At 31.5% G+C, this 21703-nt stretch overlaps 3 protein-coding genes across 9 annotated transcripts; 1 reads left to right on the top strand and 2 right to left on the bottom strand.

Annotated features, from left to right (window-relative positions):
- Positions 1 to 1691: 1691 nt before the first annotated feature.
- Bsg25d (blastoderm-specific gene 25D) lies at positions 1692 to 11240 on the bottom strand. 2 transcript variants are annotated; one of them, XM_076441725.1, is made up of 13 exons: positions 10945 to 11240; positions 9492 to 9937; positions 9031 to 9161; positions 8634 to 8833; positions 8312 to 8548; positions 7809 to 8229; positions 7575 to 7735; positions 7432 to 7490; positions 7286 to 7350; positions 6347 to 7210; positions 5179 to 5902; positions 4988 to 5088; positions 1692 to 4819 (listed from the first exon to the last, which is right to left on the bottom strand). In XM_076441725.1, exons 2-13 carry the CDS (start codon positions 9877 to 9879, stop codon positions 4682 to 4684), a joined length of 3489 nt encoding a protein of 1162 aa, XP_076297840.1. In that variant the 5' UTR covers positions 9880 to 9937; positions 10945 to 11240; the 3' UTR covers positions 1692 to 4681. The 2 variants fall into 2 exon arrangements, with proteins under 2 accessions (XP_076297840.1, XP_076297841.1); XM_076441726.1 differs by lacking the exon at positions 10945 to 11240 and adding an exon at positions 10339 to 10925.
- Positions 11241 to 11928: 688 nt separating this feature from the next.
- Positions 11929 to 16886, top strand: Tos (Exonuclease tos). Of its 6 annotated transcripts, none has more exons than XM_076441729.1 (10): positions 11930 to 12466; positions 12539 to 12658; positions 12869 to 13130; positions 13219 to 13434; positions 14972 to 15259; positions 15350 to 15566; positions 15645 to 16423; positions 16505 to 16604; positions 16666 to 16731; positions 16798 to 16886. In XM_076441729.1, the coding sequence occupies exons 1-10, from the start codon at positions 12306 to 12308 to the stop codon at positions 16806 to 16808; spliced, it is 2220 nt and encodes a 739-aa protein (XP_076297844.1). In that variant the 5' UTR covers positions 11930 to 12305; the 3' UTR covers positions 16809 to 16886. The 6 variants fall into 6 exon arrangements, with proteins under 6 accessions (XP_076297842.1, XP_076297844.1, XP_076297845.1 ...); XM_076441731.1 differs by having other exon boundaries at positions 11931 to 12466; positions 16505 to 16580; XM_076441727.1 differs by having other exon boundaries at positions 11929 to 12466; positions 16666 to 16886.
- L(3)neo43 (cytochrome c oxidase assembly protein COX16 homolog l(3)neo43) lies at positions 16604 to 18160 on the bottom strand. Its single transcript, XM_076441735.1, has 3 exons — positions 17774 to 18160; positions 17588 to 17699; positions 16604 to 17154 (listed from the first exon to the last, which is right to left on the bottom strand). The coding sequence occupies exons 1-3, from the start codon at positions 17872 to 17874 to the stop codon at positions 17095 to 17097; spliced, it is 273 nt and encodes a 90-aa protein (XP_076297850.1). The 5' UTR covers positions 17875 to 18160; the 3' UTR covers positions 16604 to 17094.
- Between the last annotated feature and the right edge of the window lie 3543 nt (positions 18161 to 21703).

The raw sequence follows: 21703 nt of genomic DNA, 5'->3' as shown, positions 1-21703 counted from the left end.
GGTCTTCCTCACATGACATTAGATTATTTGAATAAAACCAAAATTGATGGTAAATTCCTGAAAAAATTTGGTTTTACGGTTGGGTTTTGTTCCAATGCCAGTGGTAGTAATAAACTTCCTCTGTTAATAATTAATAAACAAGTATCTCTAAGAGGAGTGCGAGATTGCAAAGACAGTTTGCCAGTTGTCTTCAAAGCTCAACAAACTGCCCACATGAATAAAAAACTGTTCTTGGATTGGTATGTGAACGATTTTAAAACATCAGTTAAAAAACATCAATTAGAAAATGGTAAATGCGGCGCAGTACTTTTAATTGTAGTTGGTTCTAAAGTGCATAGCTTACCGCCACAGATTTTAAAGGATGAGGGATTTAATGTTCTTTACTTACCACTAAATACATCATCGCTTATACAACCTATGAGCCAGGGGATAATCGAAAATACAAAATATAGCTTTCGACATGAAATGTTGCAAGTACTTTTGCATTGTCCTGGAGGAGTTCGTCAATTTTTTATTGAATACCGTTTGAAGCATTGTTATGAACTTCTGAATGAAACATGGGCAAGTATTACACCATGTAGTATTAAAAATGCATGGAACAAATTGTTGCTGTTTTTGTCTAATGTAAATAGTGCAGAGCAATCAAGTAATCGTAAATTACATGAAACCATTCGAGCAATAATAGACAGCAACATTGCCTGCAGCGAAATTGAAGAGTGGTTGTCCACATGTGTAGAGACGGAAGAAGAAATTTTTGAAGTTGAAGATAATGAAGAAAAGGAGGAGGAAGAAGGAGGAAGTTCTCAGCTCCCTTGTAAAAATGACTCATTCTTGGATGAAGAAAATGTAGAGACAATGTTTAAGCAACTAATTCTTTGGGCCAAGAATGAACCAAAACATATTCGGACGCAAGTGCAGTATTTAAAAAATTTTCATTACAAAACTTAATACCTAATTTATAAGTATTATTATTAATATTTTGTTCCAATTGCTAAACACAAGCAGTCGATGGAGCTTGGCATTTATACTTGCTTTCATCTATCATTCTGTATGTATTCATAATAGTATGTGTTGAAGAGAAAGTATTTTTTTTTGTTAACAAAAATAAAGCATATTTTTGGAGATTATTTTAAATTCCGTTACTGTCTTTTTTTTATAAATAAGTTTAAATAGATAGCAATTTATTAGAGAAGACATTTTTACTTCATAGTTTAATCAACATTTTTAGATGAACAAAAAATATTTTACTTTTAGAGAATGATATTGTAGTAAGTAATGTTTGTAAATATATTACCAATAAATACTTTTATAAAACTTGAATGATCCTTTGTTTTAGTAAATAGAAAATACATAGGTCAGAAAAATTAATTGCAAAATCTTGTGTAAGTAATATTCTTTATATTAAACCAAGCTTGTATAGGTTTTGCACTCCAAATTCACTCTTTTGCAAATCAATTTCACCCATTAAGAATATTGAAAACTAATTATTTTTTTATTTAGATCAAATTATACATGATTAAGGGATGCTACGTATCGCCCAATTATGGCTTCGCCGAATTTGATTAATTAAAACGTCTTCTTTGAAAAATAATTCCAAACTTACACCCGAAAGCCTCAACAACAAGAACTATTATTTAGATGGTAATAAAAATAGATATCTCATTTTAAATTATTCTTTTTTCATACCCTTTTCTTATTAATACATTTTGTACAATTTTATTTTATTGTTATGTATATATAGAACTATATTATGTTCCTGTAATTTTTAAAAATTACCGCTTGATTTATACGAATTACTTATTAGTAGATTACCATAAGTATTACCGTTGACGAATGCCACATTGAATAACTATATAGAGTGTTTGAAGGCAATATACTTCATTAGTGACAATACATACAAGAATGTCCAGTGTATAATCTTAATAAATATTAAGGCAAATACGGAGAAACATATATCGCTGCAACATGGAAGTATACAAATATTTATATAAATATCATGTACAAAATATTTTATATAGTAGCAATGCATTTTCAAAATCAGAAACATCTGAAGTAAAACACTTATATAATACATAAAGTGAATAAGTGTACATATATATGTACATATACGTACATATAATATACTACTGTTACATTCAACGAAGTTCGAAGAAGTTAATTATTACACTTTATATTGTACAACCCTTCATACGCACCTGATTGAATACTTAATGTTGAATGATTTACATGTGCATCTATACTAGACAATACAGAATTAATAAAATTGTTAAATGGTATTGTTTATTTTTGAAAACGTAACGCAGACCTACTTCCTTTAACTCGTAATAATGAATCTAAAAATTCAGGCTGAAAAATTTTAATAAACTTCCATTTTTATTTAAGCCAACCACTTAAATACTTTGCTACAGAAGTTATATGTAATTCCTTTGGAACTTTTGCATATTAAACTTGAATGTACAAAGGACAATAAATAATTTTTTGAAAAGTTTTCACCCAAGAATAATAGTCCTAAATTGTTGTGGGCTTGAGAAGACGCTCCCTCACACTTGGGAGTGCCAGGGTTAAATGAGTAGGATTCTATGTATTTCGCGTTTCAATCAGATTCCATACTTAGTGTTGCAACTTTAACGAAACATAGCAGCCTGCATAGTTAACAAGGAACGTATGAATCATGATGGAGCATTTAAGTTGTACATACATAGTATAATGGCTGCTACAACTTTTGTCTTTATGACTGTCTCAAAAATATAACATTAATGACATCTTTTTTTAATTTTTATCATGAAGTATCTATCTTGTGTTTGATGAAACCTGACCGTTATAAAAATAAATGTACGAGAATGAAAATTTGCACGAAGATTTATAGTTCACTTACAAAATACTGGTAACTATGATTTAGAAGTATTATCCAGATGCCCTCTTCAATTATGATACAATATATATACAAAGCAAGCCATAAGGTATAGGGTAAATGTAAATCATGGTAAAAATGGAGTCTCAGATATTTTATGGCTCACAATGAGACGAAACACTAGAATAAGAAAATTACATCTTTATAGCTATAGAATATAATGATTTTATATACATATATGTATCATAAAAATCGAAGAGGTATATCAAGCAATACCCTTTGCCAGTATTATCGAAATAAAGCCACATCAGGGGACTAATTTACTATTGATCTTAAATAATAGTGAACGCGCGTATTGTCTCCCTCCCATCCAAACATAACACATCCTCATAATCATTTGTTTTCTCTTTCTATATTTCAATAACTACACTTATTAAATTATCATTATCTGTCGTAGTATCTGTCGTTAGAATCGGGAGACAGCGAAACCTCGGAAGCAATTTGTTTTACTAATGTGATTAAATTGATGAATTTTTGTATTTGCTATGAATTGAATTTGTTCCGCATAAGTGTACTATTTTTACTGTTGCCGCATAGAATCTCAATAGAACACGATGCTTTAAGCAGCATCATAAGAATTAGTGAAGTAAATGACATAGGTAAAAAACAATCACTTATGCATAACAAACAACAAGCATTAGTATCAGCGTACATGCTTTATACACTATTTCCAATCTTTGGCATTTATACTAAGATATCTATATGAACAGTTACAAAGTGCCTGAATATTGTATACGATAACTTAAGAAATTGAAGCTAAAGAATAGTAATCATACACTTTTTATACGAGCTAACATGTACAGTTTTGCACCATTAGCAGATAAATTGAAAGCTGTTTGGTCTTTTGTAGTCTATGTAGTTACATAGTTGACAATATAAATTCGTTGGGATTCTCAAACGCGTTACATTTGTAGTTGCAACTTATAAATTATAAAACAGGTTATAAGTTTCTATTCATAACCGTTAACATCGTGAAGCAACTCGCCAGTGAACACTAGACTTCTAACATCTTTTTTCACAAACAAAAAGAAAGAAAATCTAAATGTATAGATAAATATTATAAACAGCAAGTGCAAAAGTTAATCTAAAATCTTGTTTTTCTCCATATCGAAGAATATAATACAATTCGTTGATCGCTAAACTACAGATCTTTATGCATTTATGACCAATATAAATGTAAAATAGTGAAACAATATACATAACAATGGTTAATCATGTTCCTTGTATTCTTGACGAAATCTATCTTTTTTCATTTTGATATTTATAATCTATAAAAATCAATATTTCCATAAAAATCTGTACATATGACATGAATATGAAAGCAATATAAATAAATAGTCTCTATATAGGAAAACGTTAGACATTGCATAATATGTACATATACATAGAGATGTTGAAAGCAACAAGAATGAATAATCTATACACTCTTAATGAAAAAATATATGACCTGACATTCAATTAATATTCATAACCAACTCTGAAAGAACCGAACTAACAATCTTATCGATTAGACATTCTCTTGATTAAGGAAGAATGCTGGCTGAAATGAATAGCATACATACCTACTTAGATCTAAATTACATTTGTCCCTGAATCACACTTTGATATTAAAATGTTGTGAACGTTGTTATTAGTATTCCATTAATATTAGTGGAGCATTATTTGTTACATAGTGAACAATTCCAGAATCTTTTAGGCATAATTCCGCGATATTAAAGTAGGCAGACTCCGTAACATTTAAGTCGGTAGTACAAGTGATTGTTTGAAGTATCATATCGAAGTAGATTCAGCATTTAGTCCTTTCAATATATTATAGTGTTGTTGTAAACGTTTCAGATTGGACGATAAATATGCATTTTCTACATACAAATCTTTCACTAATATATCAGTCCGTATCAGTCGGTCAGCCTATAAAAAATTGTGTAGAATTATCAAAAGATTAACGTGACCAGGATGTTTCAAAAAATCCGAATGGACTTAATACAATACTTTGATAACACGAACTAACAAATTACAAGATCGCTTCTGAATGAATTATTTAAATGTATAAACATGGCAGCTAGAAAACACACGTACCTGTTCCGCATTTGTTTGTGATTCTATTTGTAGTCGGTCTTGAGTACTACGAAGCAGATACTGTAATTGTGTAACTTCTAATTGATGCTGTGATATTATATCTGAAATAATGTTATTAGATATTATTGAAATTAGTATTGTTCTTTCAAAAATTAGTAATTTTGTTTTATATAAAATTACGGAAAGCTTACGTTGTAATACACGTTCAATATGATATTTCTGTTGTTTAAAACATTCTTGCAACTGAAGCTTTTTATGCTCTTGTGCTTGAAGTTTCATACTTAAGCTCTGCAGTACATTTAGACTTACGCTACACACTTGTGGTTGTGCATCAGTTCTCATACATTGACTACTCGTCGCTGCTTTGAAATTTTGTGATTTAAATGGATCTGACGTGAAATCGTATTCCAAATTATGTACGTATTCTCCTCTCGATAACCTTCCGCCAACATCTGCTACCTTCCATTGGGGTCCAGGTTTTTCAATCTTACACGTACCACTTAAACCTGCCACAGAATATTCTGTATGCATTCGACGCGGATTACAGTCACTAAGGCCAATCTGATCCTTTTTATTCACTCTGGGAATAAAGTCACTTGTTAAGGCTGAAGATTCTAAAATTCGATTGAATTTAAACTCCTCTGGTAATTTGCTAATATTGTCACTGCATTGAGTGAACTTTGATGTAAATTCTGTGGACGGTTGAATATTGAACAAATTATTAGGAACATAATTCGATTGCATTAACGGAGAAAACGGTATCAGGTCGCCTGTCACTTGGACAGATATATCAGTCATTGCTGGTCGTTCTGTAGACTTCATTTTACGTAATTCATCAATCTCTTTGTCTTTCTGAGACTTTTCGTCTTCCATTTGAGCTTTCCATTTCTCAAATTCATCTACGAGATCTAAATACTGTAAACAACGAATATTTTAATTAATTTTATAATATATAGTAATTGTAAGTCGAAACATTAAAGTTATATTATGGTAAACAGGGCGTTTGACTAGACAGTCAATATTGATCTATACAGGGTGTTCGATGTAACGGTCGCCACGATTTTTCAGACACTTATTTTAAAAAATACACGTGATTTTGATTTTGTGTAGAAAAAATTATATTTTTACAATTTTTATATTTAAAATCTGTTTGTTTGATTGTTTGTTTTAAGAATTTTTTTGTTCAATACCCTGCATGTATTACAAATGTACTGTATAAAGTGAGTATGTAATATACGAAAATTAAAACGATTGATTTCCCAGAAACACTTTTTTATAGCGAAAATCATTTGTCGATTTTATATAATAAAATGAGATTATTTATAAGCACGATTAGAAACGGTAAAATTAATATCTTACCTGCTGTTCTAGATTAAACTTTTCTTCAATCGGAGACAAACGACCATTATTTTTTATTTTATCTGTTGGACAAATTAATTCTTCGTATTCTTCCATTTTTGCTATAAGTTCTGAAAACTTTTCATCACTGATTTTTTGTTCTTGCTCGAAAAGTTGTCTTTCTTCTTCCAATTTAGCAGTCCAATAGTCTTCGCATTCTTCATACGCAATTTTCAATAACTCAAGACTTCTTTCCAATTCTGCACACTGTTCAGTTAACTGTTTCTTCTCTGTGACATGTGTAGTTTCCAGTTCTTGTATTCTTACTTTTAGAAAATGAATATTTTCGATTGATTCATGATTTACTAAACCCGAGTTAGATTTGACGTCGTTGCTTATTTTTAAATGATGAAGTGTGAAATCTTTTTCCTTATTTGCTTTCGAATGATCAACAGCCGTATGTTCTTCTTTGCGAGGAGGATAATCTCTAAGACTTGGAACCTTATTCTGCGATACATTTTTAATATCTGGATTGTTAAAGTTATCATCAATATTGAAATTATTATCATTATTGTTTGTTACTGTAATTCGCTTAACAGAAAGAGAATTTTTATGTTTGGGAACAACAAAATCTCGTAACGATTCACTTGTTCGTTCTTCGCATTCCGTTTTCATTTCAGATGCGATACTTTTCGCACTATCTGTTTCATTCGATGTTTGTATACTCGAATTTGATTGCAGTTTTGCAACCATTCCTGAGATTTCAGTTCTAAACATACAATCCTCCAACGTGCATGCATTGTTATTTGCTAATAGACTCTTTAATTGTTTTATAACCAAGTCATTAAAACTTTTTAAATCTGTCTTTTTACAGTTTCTCGTATTCTAAAATATATATTTTAAAATCATATATTATACTTCGAGAATAAATAAACGAAACATTTACTAAATATCACTTACAGGTGTGGAATGTTTGGAAAGTACATCTAAATCATCTTCTACGTCCGCTGTAAATGCTGCTTTGCCTAATGAAAAATATTGAACATTGTCATTACACGAATAAAACGTAAATCTACATAGTTTGAATAAATAATTTTGTCTATTACCTTCAGTCTCATCTAATTGTATGTTTGTAGTTGTGTATTCAGCTTCTAAATTATTCTGTCTGTAACAACAAAATTATAAAGTTAAATTCATTTCTTACAGCAAGAATGTTGTTAATGAACTATTTGTATGTTATATACATTACCGTGGATCTTTAATATGGTTCTGTTGTACTTTTAATGTCTCCAATTGTATAGTAAGTTCATCATTTTGATCTCGTAAAGAAACAGTTTCTGATTGTAAATGTTTAATACGATCAACTAAGAATATAACTTCCTGTTGATGCTTCACTTCTATATCTTGACTCTAAATAGAACGCAAATTGTTATAAAAACAAGCTGTTTATGCATTAATAATGGAAAATAGCATTTTAAAATACCTCATCGTATTCTAACGATAACTCTTTCGTTAGACTTTGTAGCTCATTGTTCGATTGTTTCAATTTTTCTATTTTACTACGAAGAGTCTCATTCTCTGCTTCTAAAACTTGATTTTCTTGCAATGTATTTATAAATTTATTTCGAACTTCATGATTCTCTTTCTGCAATGTTTGCAGTTGATCATCCCTCGCCTTGAGCGCTCGTGAATGTATTTCTCGTTCAGAATTAAGCTGACTGGAAAGGTCTTGTACAACTTCCGCGTGACGTTGTTCTAGCTGTTTTCGTAAATTTTGTAACACTACCTCTTGTTGCGTATGTTGCTCATCAATTTCTTGAGCAAGAGCATTCGCACGTTCATTAGCTTCCACGACATCTGTACGTAATTTCTCCTTTTCACTATTTTTATTCTCTATCATAAGGCTAGAAGTTAAACATGTTATTATTAGAAATTCTACAAACTTCTTCAAACTACAAAAGTTTAGTTAGTAAATCTATTACATACTTCAGACTGTGCAATTCTTCTTGATATAGTATCAAGACATCTCGCAACAGCGTAACATGCGATCGAATTGTAGAATGATCCAATGAATCGTTGAAATTTTTCAATTCTTCGCAGAGAGTAGTTGTTAAATCGGATAGACAAACTTCTGAAGTTTTGATACTTCTATCCGTTAATAAAGATGTGTTTGTGTGACCAGAAAGTTTCCATGTGTCCAGGTACGTGTTGTTTCTTGTAAAACTGTTATTCCATGAACAGAAAAAAAGAAGTGTTATAATAACAAATATCAAGAATGAATTACTTGATAATTTTCACATTTTCATACCTAGCTTTGCGAGGTGTGTGCAAGTCAAAGGTACGTTTCCTAAAATCTGATTTAATCGATTCTCTTATAGATTCATTATTCTTATCCAGTATTAATTGCTCTTCCATAGTCGTCCTGTTTTGAAATATAACGAAGAATTCATCCAAACTGATTAATCCATCACAATTTTGGTCAAGTCGTTCGAAGATGCATTGTATGATCTGCGCAGAAAAATATTCTATTAATTTCAAAGGCTACAAAAATATCACTTTAAGATCGAAGATCTATTCTAAATGAAAGAAAATAATCCAAAATATGTAAAAGTACAAACCACTAACTTATTCACCTTCACTACAAAACTTTTATTAAATTAGCGAATTTACTCCATTTCAAGAAAGAAATTATATTTTATAATTACTTGTTTCGGAAGAGCTGGGATCCCTAAACAATTTGATATAAAATACATTGTTGCACAATCTACATTTTCCTTAATGCAGCTATCTATTTTTTCCCATAAACATTTTAGTCTAGTTTCATCCAATGTTGCATCTGGAAAACAATATTTTATATTTCTCTATGAATTTCTTTTTCTTTTTAACACGTTTCATGCCGAGCCGTTTCTACACGAGTTTTCATTCAGGCCATTTGCTTTGTCCTGTACTTTCATTCTTTTGGTGGGAATATATTCTACAGTCTTAAACTAATTAAAATATATTCTTTTAGCGCATTGAATCAATATGTCAGTATGTACCACCAGTGGTATAAGCAGCCTGAATGAATATTTTCACGTGTACCATTGGTGGTACACATAGCGCGGAATGTGTGAATCAGTGTTATCATATTTTGAAATATGTATTCATTTTTATAAAGCTTAGTCACCTGTTTTTACATTAAGAATATCTACAGTAGATCTGGAATTCGTAGGTAATAACGAACTACATATTTTACTATCTACAATTGGTGAGTTTAGGTTGCTTTGTGACTCTGCCACAGAATCCTTCACAGAATCTGCATGAGTGACTAATTCCTGCGTTTTGCCTAGCAAAGCCAATAGAGCTGTTCGAAATTCTTTGAACGATATAGAATGCTTTTCTTGTGTATGGTTCCTAATACAGGATTTCAACTCCTCGCTCTGCTCCGTAAGATGTAATTTATGGCACAAAGTAAGCCAATTCTCCTCTTGCAATTCAGTTTCTCCTTTCGTTAAGCAACTTTGAAAGACAGCGTAAAGTTGCTGCTCATAAGGATCATTGTTATGTTCATCCATGGCATCCTTTCATTGTTTGTTTTTCTGTACGTTGCAAAGTATCTAGAAAAATCTAGATCTAGAAAAACAATCACATCACTTTTTTGTAGATTAAAAACAAATTTATTGTAGACAATATCTTTAAAGTTTAAAAGAGTATAATTTAATTTCAAATACTATACGTATCAACACGATAAACTATACAGAAGGCTTTATAACTGTATATGAAAACTTTATACTAAATCAAAAATTAAACACCGATAGTTGAAAATATACAATTTCATTTATTTTTACTAGTACATTAAAATGTACATAAATGTTAATAAATGAACATAAATGTTATTTCACAGAACTATATGAAAACACAATTGCAGTTATGAACTATATTAAAAGTTATAAAATTACTTTCTTTTACTTTTGCATAGAATATACATTCCCAATAAACTTTATGTAAAATGTTGTACAATAATTTGTGCTTACATGTAAGCGTTAAAAAACACATATAGTTATTTCTACACACGTTAATGTATGATACAATAACAATTAGCAATAGAAACATAATTCACACAAGCAAAATTTGGAGTCCATTTTATAATAGTTACAATTACTACATCAAATCAAATAAGCGTTAATTATATATTTTTTATATTTAATTATTAATTAGATTAATCCAATTCTCTACATACAATAAAAATTCTATAATATGTATAACATTCAAATATATTTTATCCAATGTTATAATACATTAACCTAAGAATCATGTGTGATCATATGTAAAGTACAAAAGCAGAACGAAGTTAACAATATAAATGTGTGTACGTTAATAATCGTTCAAACAAATGAATTGTTTTTAAAAGGGAGATTGTCTAATTGAGAGAGAATGTTCGTTATATTTAGATTGCGTAATAAACTATGTTACAAAATAACTTTTATTAACGATAGAAGAATTTTAGTAGTAAGCATTGTTTTACGTAGCTAGAGATTACAAATGAAAAATATAGCAGTCTTTTCTAATCAAATTCATTGCAACAATTTTCTTCTCAATGAAAGACGAGCTATACGCATTGCAAAATGAATATAACCTACCTTTAAATTATAAAGTTCGTTTCACGCGAGTACGTACATATACATACGTCTACATGGTATATACACACCACAAGGACTGTTCCACAACTGAACGAATATGCCACCTCATAATAGTTTGCACGCCTATATTGTTGAAAAACTGACTATTATCACTCGACCTAACCGTTTCGCAGAAAGTTCGAAACGTTTACTCATGTCATACGATTATAAAAAAAATAAACATAATTTAAATCTATTAAATCACAATGAATAACGGCAGATGGCGTATAGACGTCCTACAACTATACCTATACACCACTACACACGCAAACTTTTCAAAACCTGAAATTCCTTGGACTACAGGAAATTTTCTGTCTGCTGTTATTTATACATATATATTCTTTATTACATCAACACGCTTAAATATTTACGATTTATGAAAAAATTATGCATTTATCTAATTTATAATGTCGCAATTAACGTAATTGGAGTCGAATAAATTGGACTCCACCGCAAAATAGAGATCGGAGAAGAAATAATCGAGAGTATATATTATATATATATAGATATATATAAATTATAAATGACTGTTTTTTAATACGTTATTTATACATCGCTAATTACTAGTTTTAATTAACGATACTAATTTAATTTACATTTATTAAAATTTTCTTGAGATGATTGAAAATTATTCCAGTCGAAAAATGAGTCATTTTGTTGAATCTAAATTGTATGGATATTCAATGCCCTTATATATGTATATATTAGCATGTCATCAAGCCAGTGATCATAAAATATACAAATGAAATCGAGCATGTCTTTGTGATAAATTTGTTATTTTCGAAGATTTCATTAATATATTTGAAGTACATAACTTTCTTTTCATTTGCGAAAATGTTCTTTTCAAGAAAAACATTGATCAATCAGGCGACAGGTCTCGCCAGGTCTCGCTGAGAGTGGCGTCAAAATTCGCTCGCTGTTGCCTGCTGTTGCCGCGCTCTGATTCGTCCGTGTTTTTCGTAATCTTCAATGAAGATTACACTTCAAATGAAAAAAGTACATCAAATGACCTCAGAAATCACCTTTTCAAGAAAGTACAACACAATATCACTAAAATTGTGAAACACTAAACAAGAAGAAACTAGAAATATATAGATATATATTGATATATATGTATAGAGAATAGACGAAGCAAGACAAAGTCTGGACAAAGTCCAACGAAGTTCAACGAAGTCAGAGAGCTTAGTCTTCGATTCTTCGATGAAGACGGAACATCTCTAATGATTTTATGATCATTGAATATAGTTTGGCGGTAATGTGAATAACGGTGCTGTACCTTAGCTGCTTGAATGACCGCTCGGTGTTCTTATTAAAAATTAAATATGGGTATTACGGGTTTACTTCCATTTTTAGAAAAATCTTCAAAGAGAACAAATATCGATCAGTTTACAGGTGGTACTGTTGCTATCGACACTTATTGTTGGTTACACAAAGGTGTCTTTTGTTGTGGTGACAAATTGGCTATGGGAAAGCCAACAACTGAGTAAGGACATTTGCCATTGTTTAACTATTATTTATGAAAGCAATATATCGAATAATAATCATTTTCTTTCAGATATGTTAATTATTGTATGAGATACATATACATGCTACTTGATATTAACATTAAACCAATTCTTGTGTTCGATGGACGACATTTGCCTGCAAAAGCTCAAACAGAAGTGAAACGACGAGAGTATGTAAAATCAAATTTTATTTTCTAATATCTACTGAATAGGCGATATTTTATGATCGTATTTTTGTCTAGAATTTAAGAAAATAATTTGTCAATTTCTATGAAAATATGTACGTACGTACGTATAAATAAATAAACATTCGATCGAATGAAGTACATCTAACATTATTATAACATTACTAATATTAAAATCTTACATTATGTATTTAGAGCCAGGCAAACGAACCGTAACAAAGCTATCGAGTTAATTAAAATGGGACAACATGCTGAAGGAACAAAATTGTTAAGAAGATCTATAGATGTTACACATGAAATGGCTTTAGAATTAATTAAAATATGCCAAACACTGAATGTCGATTGCATTGTAGCACCATATGAGGCAGACGCGCAATTGGCATATTTAAATGTTACTGGAATCGCTGATGTTGTTATTACAGAAGATAGTGATTTAACATTGTTTGGTTGTAAGAAGGTTCATATTATGTTCTTATAATTCAATTACTTTCATAATTTATTAAGTTTATAGGTAGTTCGATTATTTACATATAATAATATTGTAGGTATTTTTTAAAATGGATATAAATGGCAATGGTCTTCTGGTAGACCAAAAGAGTTTACATCTTGCTATGGGTCTGCAGGCAGAACACTTTAGTATGGACAGTTTTCGTTATATGTGTATTTTGTCAGGCTGTGATTATTTGCCTTCTCTCCCTGGTATTGGATTGCATAAAGCTAAAAAATTTATTACTGTAAATACAGACTGTGATATACATAGGGTAAGTCGTATCAAATTTTATTATCATGTACAGTGACCGCCACTAATATTCGGATACTCTTAAAAAGACAACTTTCTTAATATTGGAATTTTTGATAAAAATTGCAAGTTGTCGGAATTGTTGGAAAATTTATGGAACACTTTTCATAGATCTGTATCAGTTAAATATATTCTGACAATTTCATCAAAATTGGTCAACGTTGCAATGAGCTACAAACGTTTAAATATGGTAAAAATTGCAGTTTTTCACGATTTTTGGACTCTAACTGTAATAAATCTAAGGATTGTCACATCTTTCAATGTCTGTCGTTTTTTGCCACATCAACCGATTTCGATGAAACTTTCACAATGCATATAATTACAAAACGTATTTTTTAAATCTTCAATATAGGTTTACATAAAAAAGTTGTAAAATACAATTTTTACAATTTTCTATACAATTTTGACCAATTGCAATTTTCAGCTCGCTTTGTGCAGGTACTCGACTCGGCTTGAGCCAAGCACGCCTCGCATTATTCGAGTATTCGCAGAGCCCTATTATATAATAGAATCAATGAATTATAATGAATCAATTACAGGGTGACAAGAAATAACGGAGTTAATCATTTCTTATTATAATTCTGTCAAATCGACGAATTTTGAAAAACCAAATAACAAACATAACATGGACCTTTAGTATTCATATATTTAAGAAGTTTCGAAATGGCCACCCTTTGCGCCGATACAGAGGCTCAAACGTGTCTTGAAATTTTCGGCTATGGGCCGCAGTTCTTCTGGCGTCATTCGGTCCCACTCCTGGTACAGAGATTTTTTCAATGACTCCAAATTTTTATGGGGCCGAGCACAGGCCCTGGCCTCCAAAATCGACCACACGTAGTAGTCCATCGGGTTGAGATTCGGTGAGTACGGCGGCCATTCCACAGATGTGATGAAACCGGGAAAATGGGTTTTGCACCACTTCTGAGTCGTTTTCGCTTTGTGCACCGGCGCGGAATCCTGCTGTAACGTCCATTCCGGATCGCCGAGGTGCTGTTGGGCTCACAGAAGTACGACGGCTTCGAGAATGTCCCGTCGATACACTTCTTGGTTGATTTTGACCCTTGATCCACGAAAACCGTAGCAAATCCCATTTTCCAGGTTTTATCACATCTGCGGAATGGCTGCCATACTCACCGGATCTTAACTCTATGAACTCCAGCGTTTGGTCGATTTTGGAGGCCAGGGCCTGTGCTCAGCCCCATAAAAGTTTCGAGTCGCTGAAAAAATCTCTGCGCCGGGTGTGGGACCGAATGACGCCAGAAGAGTTGCGGCCCATAGCCGAAAATTTCAAAACACGTTTGAGCCTCTGGATCGGCTCAAAGGGTGGCCACTTCGAAACTTCTTAAATATATGAATACTAAAGGTCTATGTTATGGTTGTTATCATTTGGTTTTTCAAAGTTCGTCGATCTGACAGAATTATAATAAGAAATGTTTAACTCCGTTATTTCTTGTCACCCTGTATAATGAATGATAATGAATCAATTATTATTTTTATAGGCTTTAACTCGTTTGGCATCTTGTTTGAACATGAAGTCGTTAGTTGTAACAAAAGAATACAGAGATGCATTTATATTAGCAGTTATTACTTTCAAACATCAATTAGTGTTTTGCCCTCTGCAAAGAAAACAAGTTCGCTTAAGCCCACCTTCGTCTGACGTGTCAGAGAAACAATTATATTATGCTGGTGTAAAAACAAATTCAGATATTGCATTTCAACTTGCTTTAGGAAATTGTCATCCACTTTCTTTACAAATGCTTCACGATTTTGATCCCGATACAATGAAGGTAAATATCTCAATGTGTATCTAAATATATTAATTGTACTTCTCTACATTTACTTAGATTATATTCTAATTCTGAATGTCGCTTGTCTAGACTAAGATACATAAGTCTAATGCGTGGAGTCGAAAACCAACTAAAATTAAACATACTAGTATTTGGTCAGAACAGTATCAATTGGAAAATAACGTAATTAAAAAATCTTCTCCCAAGAAGGACATAGTGTCTCAGCAAAAGACTAGCGGGAATAAGATGATTCTCAAAACAAATCACTTAAAAAGGGCCATTTTAGTAAAGCAGCAAGATAATACCGGTATTGTACAGTTTAATTTTTTCCCAAGTAAATATTGATAAAATATAGTTAAATATACCCATATAAAATTTCTTACAGAGTATAAAGAACTGAATCAAAATGAGATTTTAAATATGTATGAACCTAAGGATACTGAAATGGAAAATAATTTAGATGCAAACTTATCTTCCTTTAGCGAAGACAAAACGTCTCCTATTTTAACTAGACGAGCAAATCCATTTTCCACGCAAATGTCTACTAATAAAACTTCTCCGAGCCTTTTGTCTAAAGGCAGAAGTCATATAAAAGGACGAAGTAGGATGCGTGTTAGAAGAACAGTTATAAATGAAAACATTGTTACAGAAAGTAAATTCTTTGCTAACACGAGCGTACAAAATAATAGTAATATCATAACGGACGATGATGCATTGTGTTCATCTGGTAATTCAAATGAAAGTTTACAAAAAGAAAAAGATATGACGACTGAAGAAACGAACGTTACTAATAACATTAATAATCAAACTTTAATGGTAATTGACGAAATGGATACAGAATCAAATTCCATGGATGTAGATGAAGAATGTAATGTATCGTTTACATCGAATCAGTACAATGTTACTCATTCCTCCAATCGTTTCTCTAATTGTGATCTAGGAAAATCATATTTAGATATTCAAAGGAACGAATTTGTTTTAAGTAAAAATAGAAATCATTCCGATGGTGCAACTGATTCGTTTGCATCGTCAGAAGCTATCGAGGACTCTGACTTCTTTATTCCACGGGAAGATATAAATACTTTAAGTAGCAATTTATTTAAATTTTCTAATACAAATAACAAAGCCAAACAATGTGACAGTAGAAGCTCTTCAAATTTTGGAGTAAGTACTATTATCACATCAGATTATATTGAATCGTTTCTAAAGTTCATTCTTGATACATAAAAAAAATATTTATTTCAGAATTCCAATAGTAAAACAAATACGACACGCAGAAGTCAACGATTAAGTTCAGCACAAAAACAACGAAGTTTACTAAGTATGTACGGTTTTGAAAAAGAAAGTGAGTACAGTATATTGTAAAATTGAAGTTATTTGAATTATGAAAAAATATTTATTTACAGAACCACTAGGAGATTCAGTACAAAGACAACAAAGTTTATTAAGCATGTACGGTTTCGAGAAAAAAAGTAAGTATGGTATATCATAAAATTTTGAAGTTTTCTGAATTAAGAAAAAATATTATTTATCTATAGGACTACTGTGAAAAACATTTTGTATACGGAGATTATTATATATAGACGAAAGTGTGCTGTCCTATATTTATTAAACAAATATGAGATTATTTATGATTACAATATGACGATAGAAGTACAAGTACGACAACAAGTTCGATCTAACCGAATTTTACTTTATTATCTATAAGATACAAAGCAGTATTGTTCCAAGTATTCCGATTTTGTACAAATATACATACATACTACTATAAACATACGTACAAATTAAACAAAATTTCTGTTTCTTTACAATCAACTAGAAATGGTTTAATGTCCTTATTTCTCGTCCCATGGTCTTGGTATTCTAACATTTTCCCAATTAGTAATATCGACATTCTGAAAAATATTTACGTTACTTTTTTCAAATCATATAATCATATTATACATGTATATGTAAAACCATTCTCGTATACATATTTAATATCTTATTCTTAGCACTCCAAATTATTTTTCAATTTTATTGCCAATAACTTCCTACTATTTTAAGCGTTTCATTTGAAATTTACTTCAAAGGGCAGTTTCTTGATTGCTACTTATTTTAAACAATCTTGTTTGCTAATTATATTAAATATAGCTCTCAAACTTTGTTGTAATTTATATTTGTGGAACTTATATTTGTTTTTAGCTAAAAAATAAGAAATTAAATAAATAAAGGAAGATCCAAATATATATAAAATCCCCGTTTCAATTACATTTTTCTTTCTCCGATGTCGAGTCACGCTTCACGTTCGACCAAAGGAGTGCAAAGGTTTAAATAAAAATTACATACCTTTTGCATATCTTCGTATATTTCTTCTAGAGGAGCAGATTTTTTCATTTTGATACCTAATTTTTCTGCATCTCTCCTAATATCGTACGAGGTCGTCTTTCGGTATTTGTATCTAAGAATCATTAAAATTAACCGGTTCTTGATTGGTATACAAAGAATACGAGGGTCCAAGTTTGATATAATTACCTTATTTCTGCGACTTCACGTAGTGCAAACGACCCTCCTACAACAAGTACCATAAACGGTACAAAATATCGGAATGTCTTTGTTTGAAAAAACTGCGACATTTTACTAAATATTATGTCTGTTTACACATGTTCATCAGCAAACAATGAAATATGAGGTTATGTTTCTACTATTTAGCACTATCAGTAGATAATACTGTATGTCAGGTAATAATATTTGTAAGGTTTAAATATACATATATTATTCGTACTGATCCGTACCAATAAAAAGATTCATATTAATTTAAGACAGTGCTATCCAGTGCTATCCGCGGAAGCCAAACGGTACAACCACCCCTGACCACCCCGTGCCCTTTTGCACTCCTTTGTCGATTGTGACAGGGTGACTCGACATCAGAGAAAGAAAAATTTTATATGTATTTGGTTCTTTTATTTATTTAATTGTCTTATTTCTTAGTTAACACTAACCGTACAAAATGTATATCGGATATATATTATTGTTTTATAAAAATTACAAGACTGCATGAATTTATTTAGATTTTTCACAATTTTTATAATATAATACGAACGCCAATGATGACAGGACTGTTCTCAAATCTAGAATTTTTAACTGCCAATTCTCCGGAAAAATTTAATACAGTTTTTACATGTGACAGGTCGCGCAAACTTTCCTGGCTTTTGTATTTTCGCGCGCTATTTTCCCCACGAACGCTCTACCACCGACTAGGTATAAGGATAGACCTATTATTCAATGTACTTTTGTGGGTCACTTAACCCCATCACAATTTTCGTGTCACATCCTGTATTACCAACCGGAACTAGAATAGGCTAACAGCGGCCTTAGTGGTAGGAATTAAAATTAAAAATAGCTATAGTCACTGCAGTCTCGCAAATGCATAGAATATTGTTTCCTAAAATGCCTCAACGCGATTTCAAATATGTGCTACTTCCGATTATAATTAGTTAAACCTTATGTTGGGTATAAATAATAAATGAACGAAAAAAACTATACGTATAATAAAGAATATGTTTAACTGCAAAATTCGAAATGTTGTAAACAGCCAAATATATCAGGGTGTATAAAAGGTCATCCGACCTAGGGGTGAATCGCTACACCTCTGGATCAGTGGACATTTATAAAAAAAAACTTGTCGTAAAATTATTTACGTCAAAGAAAATTGTTGTTGAAGTTTGTATGTATATTTACATCAACATCTTCTACACATCGAGAAGGGGAGAAGATTAAACCATATATATGTCGTAAACAAGATATAAGCTGTTGGAGTTTTTGCAAAATTTGATTGTGTGGAGTTATATACGTATAGACAACAATCTACTAAGTACTACAGTCCATCTGACGGTGTTGATGAGACAGAACATAATCGTGCGTGTGCCGCGAAACAAACGAAAAAAGGGACATTCGTCGCTAGGCTCGTGCCAAGTCATCATCCCCCTGCCCATTCAAATCACTTTGAAGTTGCAAAATATGAGGGAAACCTTAACCAAAATTACGAATGGTGGAGGCACTTACCACTGAAGTCGACGAATCTGATAACATTGAAACCGACGAATCATGTAAGAAATATGAAATAACTCGTGAAGACTTAAAAAACTATGCTGGTAAAGGAAATGAACATTTTATTTCCCACAAAACACTACGATTTTTTGAAAGATTTCCAATTCCTATAGAATTTTTTAAAAAAGATCCCGATTCATGGGAAGGTGACGAGGATTTCAAATTTGGACTAAACATTGTACAAAACTTAAAACTTGTTAATGACACTGCTGAGCGCGGTATTAAGTCAGTTATTATCAAAAAATGAAGCTGAGCAACAATATATTTTACAAATTATTTCCGAAAATAGGAAACAATATCCAGATGTATGAAAAAAGTCATTACGAGATAAATAAATTATTTCAACGAAATTTTCTAAAATAATTTTAGTTTTTTGTATAATGTACTGTATTATATGTATAATGTATATTTATAAAAATATAAAAGAATTTCTTAGACAAAAGTCGTATTGTTTATTAAATTAAATATAATGCAAAAAAAATTTTTTTTTGAAAAGTCAATTTTTGAGATTTTAAGGTCACGAATTTTTTTTTAAAATTAATGCTACATTTTGTTTCTACATGATTATAGTGCGTAAAAAGACAAATTCAACGATATATAAAAATATATACTAATGATATACTACAGTGGAGAAAGTCGAGTTACAAAATTAAAAAATTTTCAAAGTCGATGCGGCAGCACTTCCCGTTATCCGATCAATTTCAAATTTTGCACACATTATTTTTGCGTCAAGTGTCACAATTCTAGGGGGTGTCCCGAAAAAAATTCGACAAAATAATTTTCACCAAGTATAACTAAGGTCCACCCTAATGTGCAGGCCTCGCCGCACAGTGGGCGAGAAACCGATCTTTTTGGACAAAAATCTGCCGACAACTCAGTTTTTCATCGATTTAATTGGATTTTTTTTTAAATGTTCGTGAAGGACTATACTTTGATGATGTGCCGCGCGAAAATCGTTAACTGTTACAAGAAATAAAGAATCCTTTTCTACAAACCCAATAACTCCAATACTTCATCCGCCCATACCATAAATTTGCATGTCCCAGCTGAGTTGCCGAAACTTCTTCCTAAAAACTAATTCTTCTGCCTAAAAACTAATAAAATTATAGTAAAATCAGTAAGCTCGACAACATTCGTTCAATTTATGCTATCCGATATATTATTAGCGTCTATCGCTAAGTAAGTCGACAACATTAATGCAGCTCAGCATAGAACCGTTTTGAAAGTAAAATTAATCGTGCGAAACCTATCCTCGCACATGAATCATACAGGATTTCGCAATTATAACGTCATAAATGAATCATAGGGTGCCCACTAGTGAGGCGTGCACTTAAAACTTAAAACCCTTTCTACTTTTGGATAAACTGATAGAAGAAAAAATGATTAACGTAAAATATATTAGATCAGAGTTGTTTTTATTTTCGAATCTTTCTGGTAACAGCGCGTGTGCTTGCACTTTTTGCTCTGATTTAGTTGAACTATTCTTGCGAACTAAGAAGTTTTTTATTATCGACGTGATAAAAATTAACAACTTCGCGAAACACGTAGATAATGGCACACTTTCGCGGCGTAGTTCCAAGGGAACAGTGTTATTAGTTTACATGGAATGACGATTTCGTTGTTTTTTTCAACGCGAAATTTCCATAACCGTTATGCCGGCGCGAGATAATGCAAATAATTAACCACCAATAAAGCATTTCCGGGCAGGTTGTGCAACAGAGTGTGTGTATGCGTGTGTTTGTGTACGCGACGAGCGTGCATCGCGAGAAAATCGCTTCACGTGAACATTCAAGGTTCGATTAAAATCATCCACCTTTCGCTTCGACGTAATTGACGGACTGAAGATGCATTTACTATTTCTTGCTGTTCGCGATCATCGTCGACATTGTTTCTTTGTGACATAGGGAATAGTGGCCTTGGCACCACCCATGCTACCAATCATTACACTGTCCAACACCAAATTTGTTTTCAATATACTGTTGGGTCCTTCTTATAGAGTTTTTTGCGCTGATTCTGAATCTGTCCTTAATTTTTCTTCTATACGCACAGTTTTTGAAAAACATGGCTTTGAAAAAAAACATATTTTTCAACTTTAAACAAATATTGTGATGTTACTATAAAAGATATTGAATTGTTCTTTACAGCAAAAGATTCTGTAGACTTTACCGAATACAATGATATCCAATATTAATACATTATGATTGTTTAAACATGTTTAAACAATGATTAAAGACGGAGAGACGCCACTTTTGTACCAATTTTTGAGGATATTTTTCAATTTATCTCAAAAAATAAGGGTCCAGCGGAAAATCGAACTATACCACGCGATAGAGCAGACTTTTATCTTGAGAAACC

The sequence above is a fragment of the Lasioglossum baleicum genome, chromosome 17 (genome assembly GCF_051020765.1).
Source record: "Lasioglossum baleicum chromosome 17, iyLasBale1, whole genome shotgun sequence".
NCBI lineage: Eukaryota > Metazoa > Arthropoda > Insecta > Hymenoptera > Halictidae > Lasioglossum > Lasioglossum baleicum.
Note: the sequence above shows the minus strand (reverse complement) of the source record. Positions and strands in the feature narration are given on the sequence as shown.

Coding starts and splice junctions, on each gene's coding strand:
- Bsg25d (XM_076441725.1), bottom strand. CDS start 9,879: ATGGATGAACATAACAATGATCCTTATGAGCAGCAACTTTACGCTGTC. Junction 9,162..9,491: donor TATTCTTAATGTAAAAACAG/GTGACTAAGCTT, acceptor ATTGTTTTCCAG/ATGCAACATTGGATGAAACT. Junction 5,089..5,178: donor TATTGAACGTGTATTACAAC/GTAAGCTTTCCG, acceptor ACATTATTTCAG/ATATAATATCACAGCATCAA.
- Tos (XM_076441727.1), top strand. CDS start 12,306: ATGGGTATTACGGGTTTACTTCCATTTTTAGAAAAATCTTCAAAGAGA. Junction 15,567..15,644: donor AAAGCAGCAAGATAATACCG/GTATTGTACAGT, acceptor AATTTCTTACAG/AGTATAAAGAACTGAATCAA. Junction 16,605..16,665: donor GTACGGTTTTGAAAAAGAAA/GTGAGTACAGTA, acceptor ATTTATTTACAG/AACCACTAGGAGATTCAGTA.